Source organism: Canis aureus, chromosome 5 (assembly GCF_053574225.1).
Source record: "Canis aureus isolate CA01 chromosome 5, VMU_Caureus_v.1.0, whole genome shotgun sequence".
Lineage (NCBI taxonomy): Eukaryota > Metazoa > Chordata > Mammalia > Carnivora > Canidae > Canis > Canis aureus.
Window position 1 is genome coordinate 35,005,838 of NC_135615.1, and position 12,546 is coordinate 35,018,383.

The 12,546-nt window shown below is 52.2% G+C and overlaps 1 protein-coding gene across 5 annotated transcripts in view; it reads left to right on the forward strand.

Annotated features, from left to right (window-relative positions):
* DIP2C (disco interacting protein 2 homolog C) overlaps positions 1 to 12,546 on the forward strand; it is a 252,589-nt gene that overhangs the window by 94,602 nt on the left and 145,441 nt on the right. For all 5 annotated transcript variants that reach the window (XR_013379581.1, XM_077897377.1, XM_077897374.1 and 2 more), the window contains one exon: positions 6,063 to 6,173. Coding sequence is in view for 4 of the 5 variants with exons in the window: in XM_077897377.1 (XP_077753503.1) it covers positions 6,063 to 6,173 (111 nt within the window). In the remaining variant the exon portion in view is untranslated. The remainder of the gene's footprint in view (positions 1 to 6,062; positions 6,174 to 12,546) is intronic.

Consider the following 12,546-nt stretch of genomic DNA (forward strand, 5'->3'; position numbering starts at 1 on the left):
GGCTTCCCTGACTGTGTCTCTGCGGCGAAAGGCCGTGGATGGGATGCAGTGGAACTCCAGCGTGACCACAAATACCGGCACTTCCTTCGCCGAGCGGGGTCGTCCTCTCTTGTCACACACGAATCAGCCAGACTCTACTTCCTGTGACCCGGTGCTCGTGTCTCGGGTGAGTCCTTTCTGGAAATCTCATCTGCGCCGTGTCCCTGGCTTTTCCTTCAAGGCCGTGGCTCTGTGCTCAGGGACTTCCCGTGACTGCGTAGTTGCAGAGATCTCCGTGAATTCCAGCCATGGGCCCGGAGGGCAAGGGAACCGGCTTTCTCCTGCTCCCCGGGAGTTGGCCGTGGGATCTGTTGGAGGATGAGGGGCCTTGCTGCTCCTGAGGGACGCAGATAGCCCTGTGCAGAGCATTGGCCACGACGGCGTCCAAGGGCCACTGTCCGCTCCCGGGTGACGCAGGCTCCCGGCTGCAGGGCCTGTGTGTTCTGCCCCCACACCCGACCACTGCTCAGAGCCCAGCTCAGGGGTCGCTGCTGCAACAACCCCAGAGTCCGCACGGGCCCCCTGGTCCCTCGCTTCACCATGATACTGGAATAATCACACAGTCACGTCTTCGACGGTTCCACCCCCACCCAACCCGGGGAGGAGGATGCTCTCCCATGCGTGTGGCAGGAAGTGTAGGCCTCTGACACCGCCCCGTGTCCTCCTGGCCACAGCTCCCGTGGGCGATGAGGCGGGTGCCCGCATGCTGCTCAGCCCTGTGCAGTCCCCCGACGTCCCAGCAGACGGACCGTCGCGCTGCAGGCACCTCCTCTGAGCACGGCTTTGTCTTCATTTCTGATCTGGATGCTTTTAAAGAGTAAACGGTTCCCGCTGTTTCCGTACCCGGGAGGTTAAGGGACAGTGCGATTCGGGGCCTCGGCATATCCTCATCGGCTGGATCATGTGTTACGATCCTTGATCCTGGATTTCAGCCCAGCAGCCCCGTGTCTGGTGCTCTGACTGCGGACACGCTGTCCTGACGTCACGTTTCCGGGGCGGGTGGTTCAGCACAGCCGCCTAATGCCCAGGGCCCACACTCCTGCTGGGTTTCCAGGCCTGTGAGGGCATCTCCCGCAAGGAGCTGACTTCAGAGCTTGTGAATCATGCGCTTTTGGTGTCTAGGAAGACAGACGTTCTCGTGTCGGAGGACGCAGCCATAGCCAGGCTGCCGTGTGCCAGGGTCAGGGCGGGGGTGCGGGGGCCTCCTGGGCCACACTGGCCGCTGTGCACGGCCCTACCTGTGCCTCAGTATGAATCGCGTCCAGATCGACTCGCTGTGGGACCTGAGCCCCCCTCAGCTGGAGGGGAACTGTGTCCAGGCGACGCCGCCACGGTCGCCATCCTGGCCCATAATTCGCTGCTCTCGCTGCTGAACAAATGTGTCTTCTCGCAGCCGAGGGCTTGGTCACACGGAGTCCCCGTTGTGCATCCTGGTGTTTCACCGGCTGGGCTCCTCCTCCCCTGTGTCCATGCTGGCACCCGGAGTGTGAGTGGAGGCGGGAGCGCGATGTTGTGTGGGGGCCTGAGGCACGCAGAAGCCCTGCTCCTGACCGCGGGCGCCGGCTCCCGAGCTGCTTCCACCTGTTGAGCCAACACCGAGTGCTGGGAGCGCGAAGGCGCCCTGCCGGCAGGGTCTTCTACGCATGTCCACAGAGTGAGTCCCTAATCCACCTGGAATGCAGACACAGGACTGCGGTCGGCACATCCGTACTGGGTTCCAGCAAGGACTTCTGCTGCCAGAGGCAGAGACCGAAGGCTCTGCGGTCGGGCAGGTGACCTCACCCCACCCCATGGAGCCGACGCTGGGCCAGTGTGGAGAGTCCCTTACTGCACGCGCAGCGACGGTGCTGCCGATTCCTGGCCGAGGCTCGACTGCGCTGCAGACGTAAGTGCTACTGTGAGGCTGTAATCGCCACAAGAGCGGCGGACGATCCGGAAACGGCTCCAGGTCCTGGAGCAGGATCCGCCTGGGCAGAGCGGCTGGTGCTGGAGTCCACTGAGGGCAGGACCAGAGAGGCGTGGGTTCCAGCCAGGCCCAGGGAGGTCACCCACCTCCAGCGGGAGCTGATGTCGCTGCCGAGGGATTTTTCTGGTCCACACGGGCTCAGGGTAAGACTTGGATCCCATGTGCATCTTTACTCAGGTCGTCTTCCACAAACCCTTCGTGGCTTCTTATGAAAGTTTGTCAAAAACCAAGACTTTTTCGTGTATTTCCTTTGCCATCTGAGTGTTTCCTGGAACATTGGACGTCCTGAGTGACCAGGTGTCGTCTACAATGCAGGTGTCGTGGCCTGAAGCCCGTGGTGTGTCTGAGCTACAGGGCCTGTGTGGCCGCATCCCTCGGTTCCTGTGAGGACAGTTTGGGTTCCGGGATCTGGTCTGGAAGTGGTGGATCGTGGAGGTTACAGAACTGGGTCAGGGTTGTCCTTCCTGAACTGGGTGTGGGTGACTGGTGGTGGCTGGGTAGGGGGGCAGGGGCAGGGAGGGGGACCTGGGGAGGGGCGCATGACCATCTGCCTGCCTGGCTGCCTTCCTCCCCAGTCCCTTCGCGGTTCTCGAGTGGACAGTCCTGCTGGGCCGTGTGACCTGGCACGTTGGGGGCCTCACGGGACCCTGCACCTGCCGCGAGCATACCCCCCCGCCCCCGCCCGTGGGCAGGGCTCCCCCGTGGACCCTATGAGCCGACCAGTGACAGGCAGCCCCAGGTTGGAATCCGGGGCACACATCGCTGTCAGACATCTGGCAGCTGGTCTGGTCCAGGCGGCCTGGCCTGGGCAGGTCACTGGTGGGCGTGCGTCCGGCTCTGAGACCACGGGCACTGGAGGGCTTGAAGGTTGCTGGGTGTTGGCTACACCAGGATGCGGGGAGCCGCCCTCTGCCCCCAGCCTGTCCCTGAGCCCAGGGCACCCGTCTTGGGGGGGAGGGGCGGCTCCCGCGAACATTCGAGGGCTCCTGGCGAGCGACCACTGTGTGGGCTGGGCACAGGCTCGCGCATGCCAGGTGTGGGTGCTCATCCCTCGGTGACCCACCGAGTTGGGGTCTGCGGTGTGTCTGGGGGTGACCCTGTCCCCCGAGACCCTCACCTCCCCACGTGGTCTCTGGGGCCCACAGCTTTCCCCAGAGCAGGTTTTGCCTGGGGTGCGAGCGTGGCTGTCGGTGCGTTCCGGGGGCGAGTTGCATACTTGCGCCACCTTGGGCGGCGGGAAGGCCCTCAGTCACTTCCGTGGGTCCCCTGTGCTGACGAGGTGGAAACTCTAACCTGCAGTTGCTGCACGTTTGGTGGCTTTTTCTCATCAGAATGTTCTTTAGGCTGCTTCAGGTTCCGGTCACGGTGACGGGAGATGAACGGCGGAAACGTGCTCGCTGACGTGGTGGGTTCTCGAGATGCCCAGTGGCTGGTGAGCTGTTGGAGCTGTTCTCTTGTTCCATCAGCTCGTTTCTCTGAAAGCTGCTGTCTGCTGTGTTCCCGGCCTCGGTGGGTGGGGTTCCACGGATGGCCCAGGGGCGGGCTGTGGGCCCAGGTTGACGGAGCTCGGGCGCTTTGCGTGTGCAGCAGGCGGGTCTGACCTTGGCGCGTGGGGGTGCACGCTTCACTCTTCCCGGAACTGTGTGACGCGTCTGTGAGCAGATGAAGCGTAACCTGTGGGACCAGAGAGTGGCAGCCGCGGGGACTCGTCCTGTGATCTGCGGGGTCGATGACAGGGGTGCCCAGCGTCGCAGGCGGCGCTGCTTTCACGGGCGTCATGGCGGGGGCCGGCAGGCTCGGCGTCTAGGAAGCAGGAGACCCTGTCTCACTCCTCGGAGATGTTCGTTCTCTGGAGCAGCAGGCCTGAGAGTTCCTGGACTTGGGGTTCTAGGCGGTCCTGCAGCCAGACCCTGGATCCCAGCAGACGCCCTGGATGGCGAGATGAGCAAGAAGAGCTCCGGCCCCACGTGATGGACGCTTCTCGGGGTCACAGGACAGGTGGCCAGAGGTCTGTGCGGGAAGGACGGCTGCGCTCGGGTAGACCTGCGGGGGTGGGTCGGGCGAGGACCCCGCGAGGGAGGGAGACACCGGCTTGTAGCTCCTTCAGTGGAAGTAAGGAGGAAACCGCCAAAGTTCACAGACGAGAAAAGAAACAATTATGAACAGATTTTTCCTGAGTAATGTACCATCAGGATGATGTTTAACTTCTCAGCAACGGACGTGAGGAGCAACGAACGCACGTAACTTTCAAATACACGTATTCACACATTTTCAAGATTTCAAATTCACACATGATTTTGCTTAGACGTGTAGGCAAAATCAAGTCCTGGGAGGAAGGGACCTCTGTGGAGGGTACGCGGCTGGTGTGGACCAGCCAGCCCAGATTAGGGCAGGGGCTACCCACCAGGAGGGTCTTGAGGGAAGAAGACACCGAGCTGAAAGGCTGTCCCCAGATCGTCGGGGATTGCTCACGGGGGAGGAAGTGTTGGACGGGGTGTTCCTTTCTGGTGGAATGTTCTGAAGGAAAGAGCAAGAGGTCCACTGAAAACCACGTGATGGAATCGGAAGATACCGATTGATGTTAACTAGGGAATAATCAAGTCTAAGCAGAGGGAATTCACGGCACACTAGCGACTCTGGATCCCAATGGTCGTGTGTTGTCTGAAGACGGCAACTGGGGGATCGTCAGCTCATGTTTATAAACAGGAACATAAATGCCAAGGGGCCACCACTCTTCATCATGACGTCATAGCGCTCCTTGAGTTCATCAGTTCCGTGTGTCTGTTCAATGAAAATAGAGGCATAGTAGGTTTTTGTTGTTGTTGTTAAGAGATCGTTTGCAGACTGTCACTGGACCGGGTTAGGCAGCTGAACGGCTGCATCATCAAGACGTCTGATGGCGTGTCAGTGGAGCGCGCACAGGAGCTCGCCAAGTGACTGCGGCCCAGTTATCTTCCACATGATTCTAGTGCAGTTCGCCAAATGCAGTTAACCTGCAGTCAGTTAACCTCACCCATCATGGACCACAAACAGGCCAGGGCGCCTGGCCGGCTCCATCAGTAGAGCCATGACTGTTGATCTCCAGGTCATGGGTTTGAGCCTCATGTTGGGCGTGCAGCCTACTTAAAAAAAAAAAAAAAAAAAAAAAGAATTGAGGTGCAGAAATCACTAGCACGAGACAAACACTGGGTCCCTGGTACAGTTAACCCTCACGGAGCCATCACAGGAAACCAGGGACTGACGGGTTTGTTAAAACAGCGCCGGCCTGCTCTCTCCTCCATGTGTTGCTGGCCCTGTTCTGAGGGCACAGCAGTCACTGCCTGATGCCCGGGGCTCGGAATCCCTCTCCTTCTGCACGAGCTTAGTTTTATCGACACTGTGCTCTTGCTGCTCCAGATCCGCGGTGCAATAGCTATCATGATCGCCAGATTTAGGTCAGCTTTTGACAACTACCCATCAAATCATTTTTATCTGACCGTCTTATCCTGTCCAGTAATTCGTCAAAGCCTTTTCGAACTAAAAACTTTTCAGTTTTTTAACATCAGAGGGAGTAAGATTTCAGAATTAGAAATTTCGAGTGAACAAAGATGAACAATTTATGCTCAGTCCTGGTTCCCTGAATTGTATTGTTAAGATATCCAACGGGATTAAATGTCAAGGTTCCTTTAATGATCAACAGAATTTTAAATTCCCTCGAGAATTAATGTGACTCTTCCTCTAGTTTATCGTGTGAAGGACATTGTGACTTGGTTGTTTGCGCTCCATTTTTGTCATCCGTGTTCTCCCTGATGGTGATGTTAGGCAGCCTGTGCTGGTGTCTCTAACGGCTGTAGTGTCGGGGCGTGAGTCTTCCCCTGCCCGGAATGCTTCTCCCTTCGCCGTCGGTGTCCGTGATGTCCCCTGGCCCAGCCCGAGCCCTCATGTGCTCCAGCTCCTCGTGTGCTGCAGCAGGTGTGCAGGGACTCAGGGCCCGGTCCCCCCAGATGCCTCAACCAAGTGTGTTAGCTCTGGCCGCCAAGTAAAGCCTTACCTTACTCTGCTGTTTCCCTCAACCCAGGGGTGGACCAAGCGTTGCCTCCCGAGCGCCGGGCTCCCGTCACTCCTGCTTCTTCCACTCGCTATCACCGCCGAAGGTCCTCAGGGTCACGAGATGAGCGCTATCGGTCAGGTAAGGCCAAGTCCCCTAGTCAGTGATGGTGATACGGGTGGCGGGTGTGTGTGTGCAGCAGCTGTGGGCAAGAGGCAGGACGGGGTGCATCTGAATGTCCTTTGGTTGGTTGTGGGATCACAGGTGATGACCTCCTGTCTCCTGAACAAATATACCCCCAGGGGACACGTCCAAACTCAGTAAGCAGTAACTCTTTTCATGTTTTTAAAGATAATGTCCACTCTTTAAAATTTTATAACCGGGATCCCTGGGTGGCGCAGCGGTTTAGCGCCTGCCTTTGGCCCAGGGCGCGATCCTGGAGACCCGGGATCGAATCCCACGTCGGGCTCCCGGTGCATGGAGCCTGCTTCTCCCTCTGCCTGTGTCTCTGCCTCTCTCCCTCTCTCTCTCTCTCTCTCTCTCTCTCTCTCTCTGTGACTATCATAAATAAATAAAAATTTAAAAAAAAATAAAAATAAAAATAAAATTTCATAACTGTGAACAGTGGTTACTCTCATGAGCCCAGTTTTGCTTTTTTTTAGGTGTTACTATCTAGCAATTTGGTTTTACTTTGCATCATCCTGGTTACTGATATAATTTTCTTTCCTTCTCTTTTAACTCCAGGATTTCTGTTTCTCAAGTAGTTTTCAAAAAAAGAAAATCTTTAAACTTTCCTATGTTCTCTTTTCCCTTTGTGTTTTATGGTGCTTTGTACGAGAATGCTGTCTTGGTGATTCTCTTGTGTTGCGGCCGTCTCCTGGGTTTGGCTGGCTTAAATTTCTTTCGTTAATTTTGTTCCAATAATTTCTTTCATCAGAAAATTTGTATGGTGATTAATATTTTAGTTATTCTGAGAGATTTTTTCCCCCCCAGCACCTGCATTAAAACTGCTTTTTTCCTGCTTCCCTAACTACAGTTGCTAAGGAAAATTCTCAGTAAGTGTTGTTGCTGGGACCTCAGTTCTGGGTGGACGTGGATTGCTGACAATGACAAGAGATAACCCTGGTATTTCACTTCAGGTTTTGCAGAGCGCTTTCACAGGTACTATCTCACTTGGTTTTTACAACAAACAGGTGCGGTACTTGCTGCTCCTTCATGTTGCAGAGGAGGAAGCCGGGGCTGTGTGATGAGGTGGCCCAGGCAGTTCACAGCAGAGCTGGGGGTCAGCCAGGCCCTTGGTTCTCTTTCATGGCTCCTTCCACTAGTGGGGGTGACGAGCCCCATCCCCCACCCTTTCCTGCAAGGAGCCGTTTGCCTCATTTCCTGGCTGGCCTCCGGCCGAGGAGGTGGGAAGGGGCAGGGCGGGCCCTATGACATCAGGGTCATCGTCCTGGAGTAAGAGTGGGCTCGAAAGGCAGTGAAGGCCCAGCGCTCTGCCCTCCACCCCCTCAGATGCTTCAATGTGGGGTCGGTGGGGATGGAGTGAGGCAGGAGCTTGTTCTCAGCTACACCTTCTGTTTCCAGAGGTGATTGAACTCCCAGCACGTGTCAGGAGCCCACCCCCGTTCGGGTGTCTGAGGCGCCTCTCAGATGGTTAGCTGGGTGGAGGCACGCGCACATGTGCTGTCACCTTACCATGAAATGCTTCAGTTCCCTCACTTGTCTTGGCACCACCATGTTAGTGTTTTATGTATGTACGCACCTAGTCACACATACAGTTGACATAAGCATAGACACGCATGTGAATGTATGTAGTCACACATACAGTAGACACATGTGCTTAGAGACAAGTAGTATAGACACATATAGTAGACACACGGGTGCTGACATGCAGATGGATACATACAAAGTCACATGTAGTAGACATACATGCACACACAGTCACAGTGTAGACAGGTACACAGACACACACGTATACACGTATCGATGTATACACAGCCCCCACACAGGAGACACATATGTGGACACACAGACACACACGTAAGTACAAACAGAGGCAGACATGTTGGCCCAGAGACGTGTAAGTACACACATAGACACACCTGTGGATACATAAAGTTACACATGGAGACCTAGATACGTAGACGTGTGTAGACATGCAGACACAGAACACAGACACACGTAGGTAGTCGTGCACGTGGAGATACACATGTGGATACCGACCCACACATGTAGATGTGCAAATACATGTGGACACACACTTATTATCATCACTATCTTCAGTTCTCACAGAAACTAGTCAGGTGTTCTTTTTTCCATTTTATAGATGAGGAGCTGCAAGGGCAGGGAGTGTGTGGTGGTTAATGGTGACATGGCAGGTACCAGCAGAATACAGTGCAGATCTAGCTCTGTCTGCCTCTATTGGCTGACTTCTTACCACACAGGAGATTGAAACACATGCCTCATTCTAAGCTCAGACATTCTGTGTTAAATTTTTTTAAGATTTAGATGGGAATTAAGACCCGGCCCAGTCTGTTTCCTGCGTGACCGCTCTTTCCTAATGACGAGGGATGGGGCTGATAAACCCGATGTTTCCTGGCCTTGGCTAAGGCTATTCTCCAAGTCCTCCCGGCTGTTTTAGGACACAGGCCAGGAGCTGGTTGCCTCACCGCTTTCTTTTCCAATAGAAGTCTGAGAAGTGACAAAGTAGGAAACGGTGGAGGCGTAGATGTGGGAGGGATGAGGGTGGAGTGTGGTGGTGAAGGAGCACCGCCCTCTTCGAAGAGAACCGCACCTGTCTTGGTCCAGCGCACCTGGAGCCCTACTTCACGGTCTCTGTTCATGTCACGTAGCATCCTCATGAGGTGGCGGATGTGGGACGCCTGCTACACTTTGTGTCTGTCCTTTCCAGTTAGAATCCCAGACGTGGGGGTGAGTCCGGAGCTCTGCCTGCTTTGGGTGAAGGAGCTCATGGTCCATAGGAAGAGCCAGAGCAGCGACCCAGACATGGGCTTGCTGGTGACACTCCTCTTCTCCGTGTTCCAGTAGTTTCTACTGCTCTCAGAGTACAGTTCGCATCTGCCACGTCCGTGATCTGGCTTCCCATCACGCCATGGTCTTGTCTTTCATCTCCTTTCTGTAGCCATGCTGGCTTCCTGGATGTTTGTCAAGCACCTAATTGCTATAGGGCCTTTACGCTCTCTGCTCCTGCTGCCTAGAATGTTCTTCCCTTGGATACACACACTGCTTGTTACCTTTCCATCAGGTCTCTGCTCAAGGGTTATTGTTGTTGTGAGCCTTCTCTGACCACCCAGTTAAAGCGGTATGACACGGTGTCACCTCACACAATCCCTGCCCTCCCCTCCTGATGCGCGTGTGTCCATCGCAGTCATCGCCTCTGACACTGTCAGTCATCCGTCCTCCTGCCTGCCTACCTGTCATTGTCTGTGCATCTGCCTATCAGTCTCTACCTCTCTGCCTGCCAGTCTACCATGGGAACATGAGGCTCACAAAGACAAGGATCGTTTTTTGTTCATTCATGGATGACAAGCACCTAAAATAGCTCCTAGTTAATATTTTTGGAAGGAAAGAAGGTGAAGAAGCCTAGCACAGTTGGGAAAAAGCAAGAAATTAGGATGGGCCAGATTTTAAGGTCTGTTGTGTGCTGTGCTTGGGAACTTAGGCTTTATCCTGAAGATGACAGGGTACCACTCGAAGATTTTAGGACGTTTAGGATTTAGGGGGGACTTGGGTAGGGTTATGGCATATGAATTACACACAGAGGAATTAGAAAGACCCTGAGATTGATGCACATTTAGAAGATGAGTGTGTCAGTGAGATGACATCTGTTGAAAGGTAATAGCAACAGGACCTTGAGGGTGAGTCAGCGTGGGGGTATATGAGTGCGGGGATGTGTGCTGACTCATGCATGCAGAGGCTGTGTGGCTGCACAGGTGATCGTCTCTGGTTCTGCACTAGAGGATTGAGGTTTCCATCGTAGGGTAGCGCTGTTGGAAATGGCCCTGCACCTTCACTTACTGTGTAGAGAATACTGTGTAAATGTTACTGTATACAGACTGTTTTAATTTCTAAAAATTCATACTCCTCTCACCTTGAATAAATAATGACTGCTTGATTTACGTGGAGAAACCTATCCAGAGGCCCTTTGCATGTGCTTTTGAAGCTCAGTGGGGCTCTCATTTTCTTGAACCAACATGGGTGCCTCTCCTGTGTCTTGTGGCGGCCACCCAGAAAGAGAGCTAATGAGGACCTGGGGGTCATTGTTAGGCTCATCTGATGGTCTCACCACCTTATTCTCTGCTATTTCCTCTTGTTAAAATAAGCTAATCCTGAGTTTTCATAATTTAGATATTTCAGTAATGTATTGTGAGTTGCACTTTCACTGTATGTTCACAAATTCTTTTTAAAAATGTGGAATGAAGTCTGAAGAGCTTATTGTGGCTGATTGCTAGTGTCCAGGTGTCAGGATTTTCTGGTTTGTGTTTTCCTGAGCCAGCATGGAAGACTTAAGATACTCAAAAAGTTTTGTGGCCCTCAGGAGATTTTGCTTTCTGGAATTCTTAGACCACTCAGCTTGTAGTAGAAGTACTTTGGATGCTTCACTGACCAAATTATATCAACCAAGAAGTAATTCTATTATCTCTTAGATAATTGCCCTAATTAACAATCAATTCAGCCAACCATATAGCCTCAAATTTAATCTCTCTTGGCTATACTTTTCCATTTCATTTTCAAACCCATGGCCTTACATTGTAATGAACTACTAGAATTCTTTATAATAGTGTGTACCTCTCCTCTTTTTAAATAACTTTATTTGGAAACTAAAATTTGATTTGGAAAGTGAATTAATGAAGAGGCATTTCCTAAGTACCTAGAAAATACCAAACTCTGTATTGGGTACTTTATTACTTTTACTTGATAAGTCTAAATTAGAAGTTAAAGGAATTCTAGCTGTTTTTTAATACCCCCTTCTCCCCAACCAGAAGCCCTAGGAAAGAACACTTTGGGATTTGTGTTGTTTCTATTCACACCAGGACCAACTATAAGGAAGAACGTTCAAATAAACATGCAGCATACGGTTTCCTGATAAGCTTAAAACTGCTGGTTTTTCTCTTTGTGAACTGACAAATAGCTTTAGAAAGCACCTCTCCGTTCTGTATGTGTCACGGGCTAGAGCGGCTGTCCTCCCCAGGGCCCGGCGCGCACTTCAGGCCGAATGGCATGGAGCCCAGGCTCCTTCCTGGACAGCAGACCAGACAGGCTCCAGGGACCCAGGGGGACCCCGAGACCCTCCACGGATGTCTGTGAGGTCAAACTACTTCTGGAATGACACTGACACCTGATTTGTTTTGTCCACACTCACCTTCTCAGGAACGTACATGGATTTTTTCAGGGCTGCTGGATATGGTGATACTGCGTTCTGACTGTGCAGACAATGATTGAGAAGTCTTGCATCTCAAAGTTTCTCAGTTTCCTTCTCATACAGTAAATATCAAGGCATTAGTCCTATAAACAAAAGCTTTTTAATGTTTTCATGAATTTTTAACAGTTTAAAGTGTCCTTTTGGGTCATTCAAGAGCCACTCCTTGTGACTTATAAAAATGAAGTTGTTCTTTAAAAGTGGAAAGGAGATCACTACAAACTTCTACATGCGAGCCCACCCCTCAGGGTGGTTTTGTGCTGATGACAGTTTAGAGTCCGATGTGTGGCAGTGTTCACTTGCTGGCTGTAGGGGCTGGTAGCCTGATATCCATTCAACACACGTGCAGTTTTGTGAACCGAGCATTTGCTATTTATTGTAGGTGAGACACAAATACGGAAGATACTGTGTTTGCTTCCAACCAGTGTATTTACCCTATAGTCAGTTTTTCCTTGACATTAAAGTTTAATTTCCTACATTGAGAAGGTTTCTCTTTCTCCAGTCAATTTAAATTCACTGATTTTATTTTTTTATTTTTTTATTTTTTATTTTTTTTAAAAGTTTCAGTTTATTTATGATAGTCACACAGAGAGAGAGAGAGAGAGAGAGAGAGGCAGAGACATAGGCAGAGGGAGAAGCAGGCTCCATGCACCGGGAGCCCGACGTGGGATTCGATCCCGGGTCTCCAGGATCGTGCCCTGGGCCAAAGGCAGGAGCCAAACCGCTGCGCCACCCAGGGATCCCAAATTCACTGATTTTAATATGCTTCCTGACTCTGCAATCTGATTAACTATGAACTAAATCTTTTTCATTGTTTAGTATAAATCAGAAATAACCTATTTTGTTACAGTAGAGTAAGAGAAGAATGCACTAAATCAGACTGCCTACTCAGCTGAATATTTCCAGTGAAGGACAGGTTTATCTGTAGCTGCAGTGTCCATTGTGGTAGCCCAGTACACACATGGGGCCTTTTAAATTTAAATTAAATTTAAAATTCTGGTTTTTTGCTTCTCTAGCCACATTTAAGACAAATGGTGGGCAATGCAGGTGTGCAAAGTTGCTATGGCAGAAAGT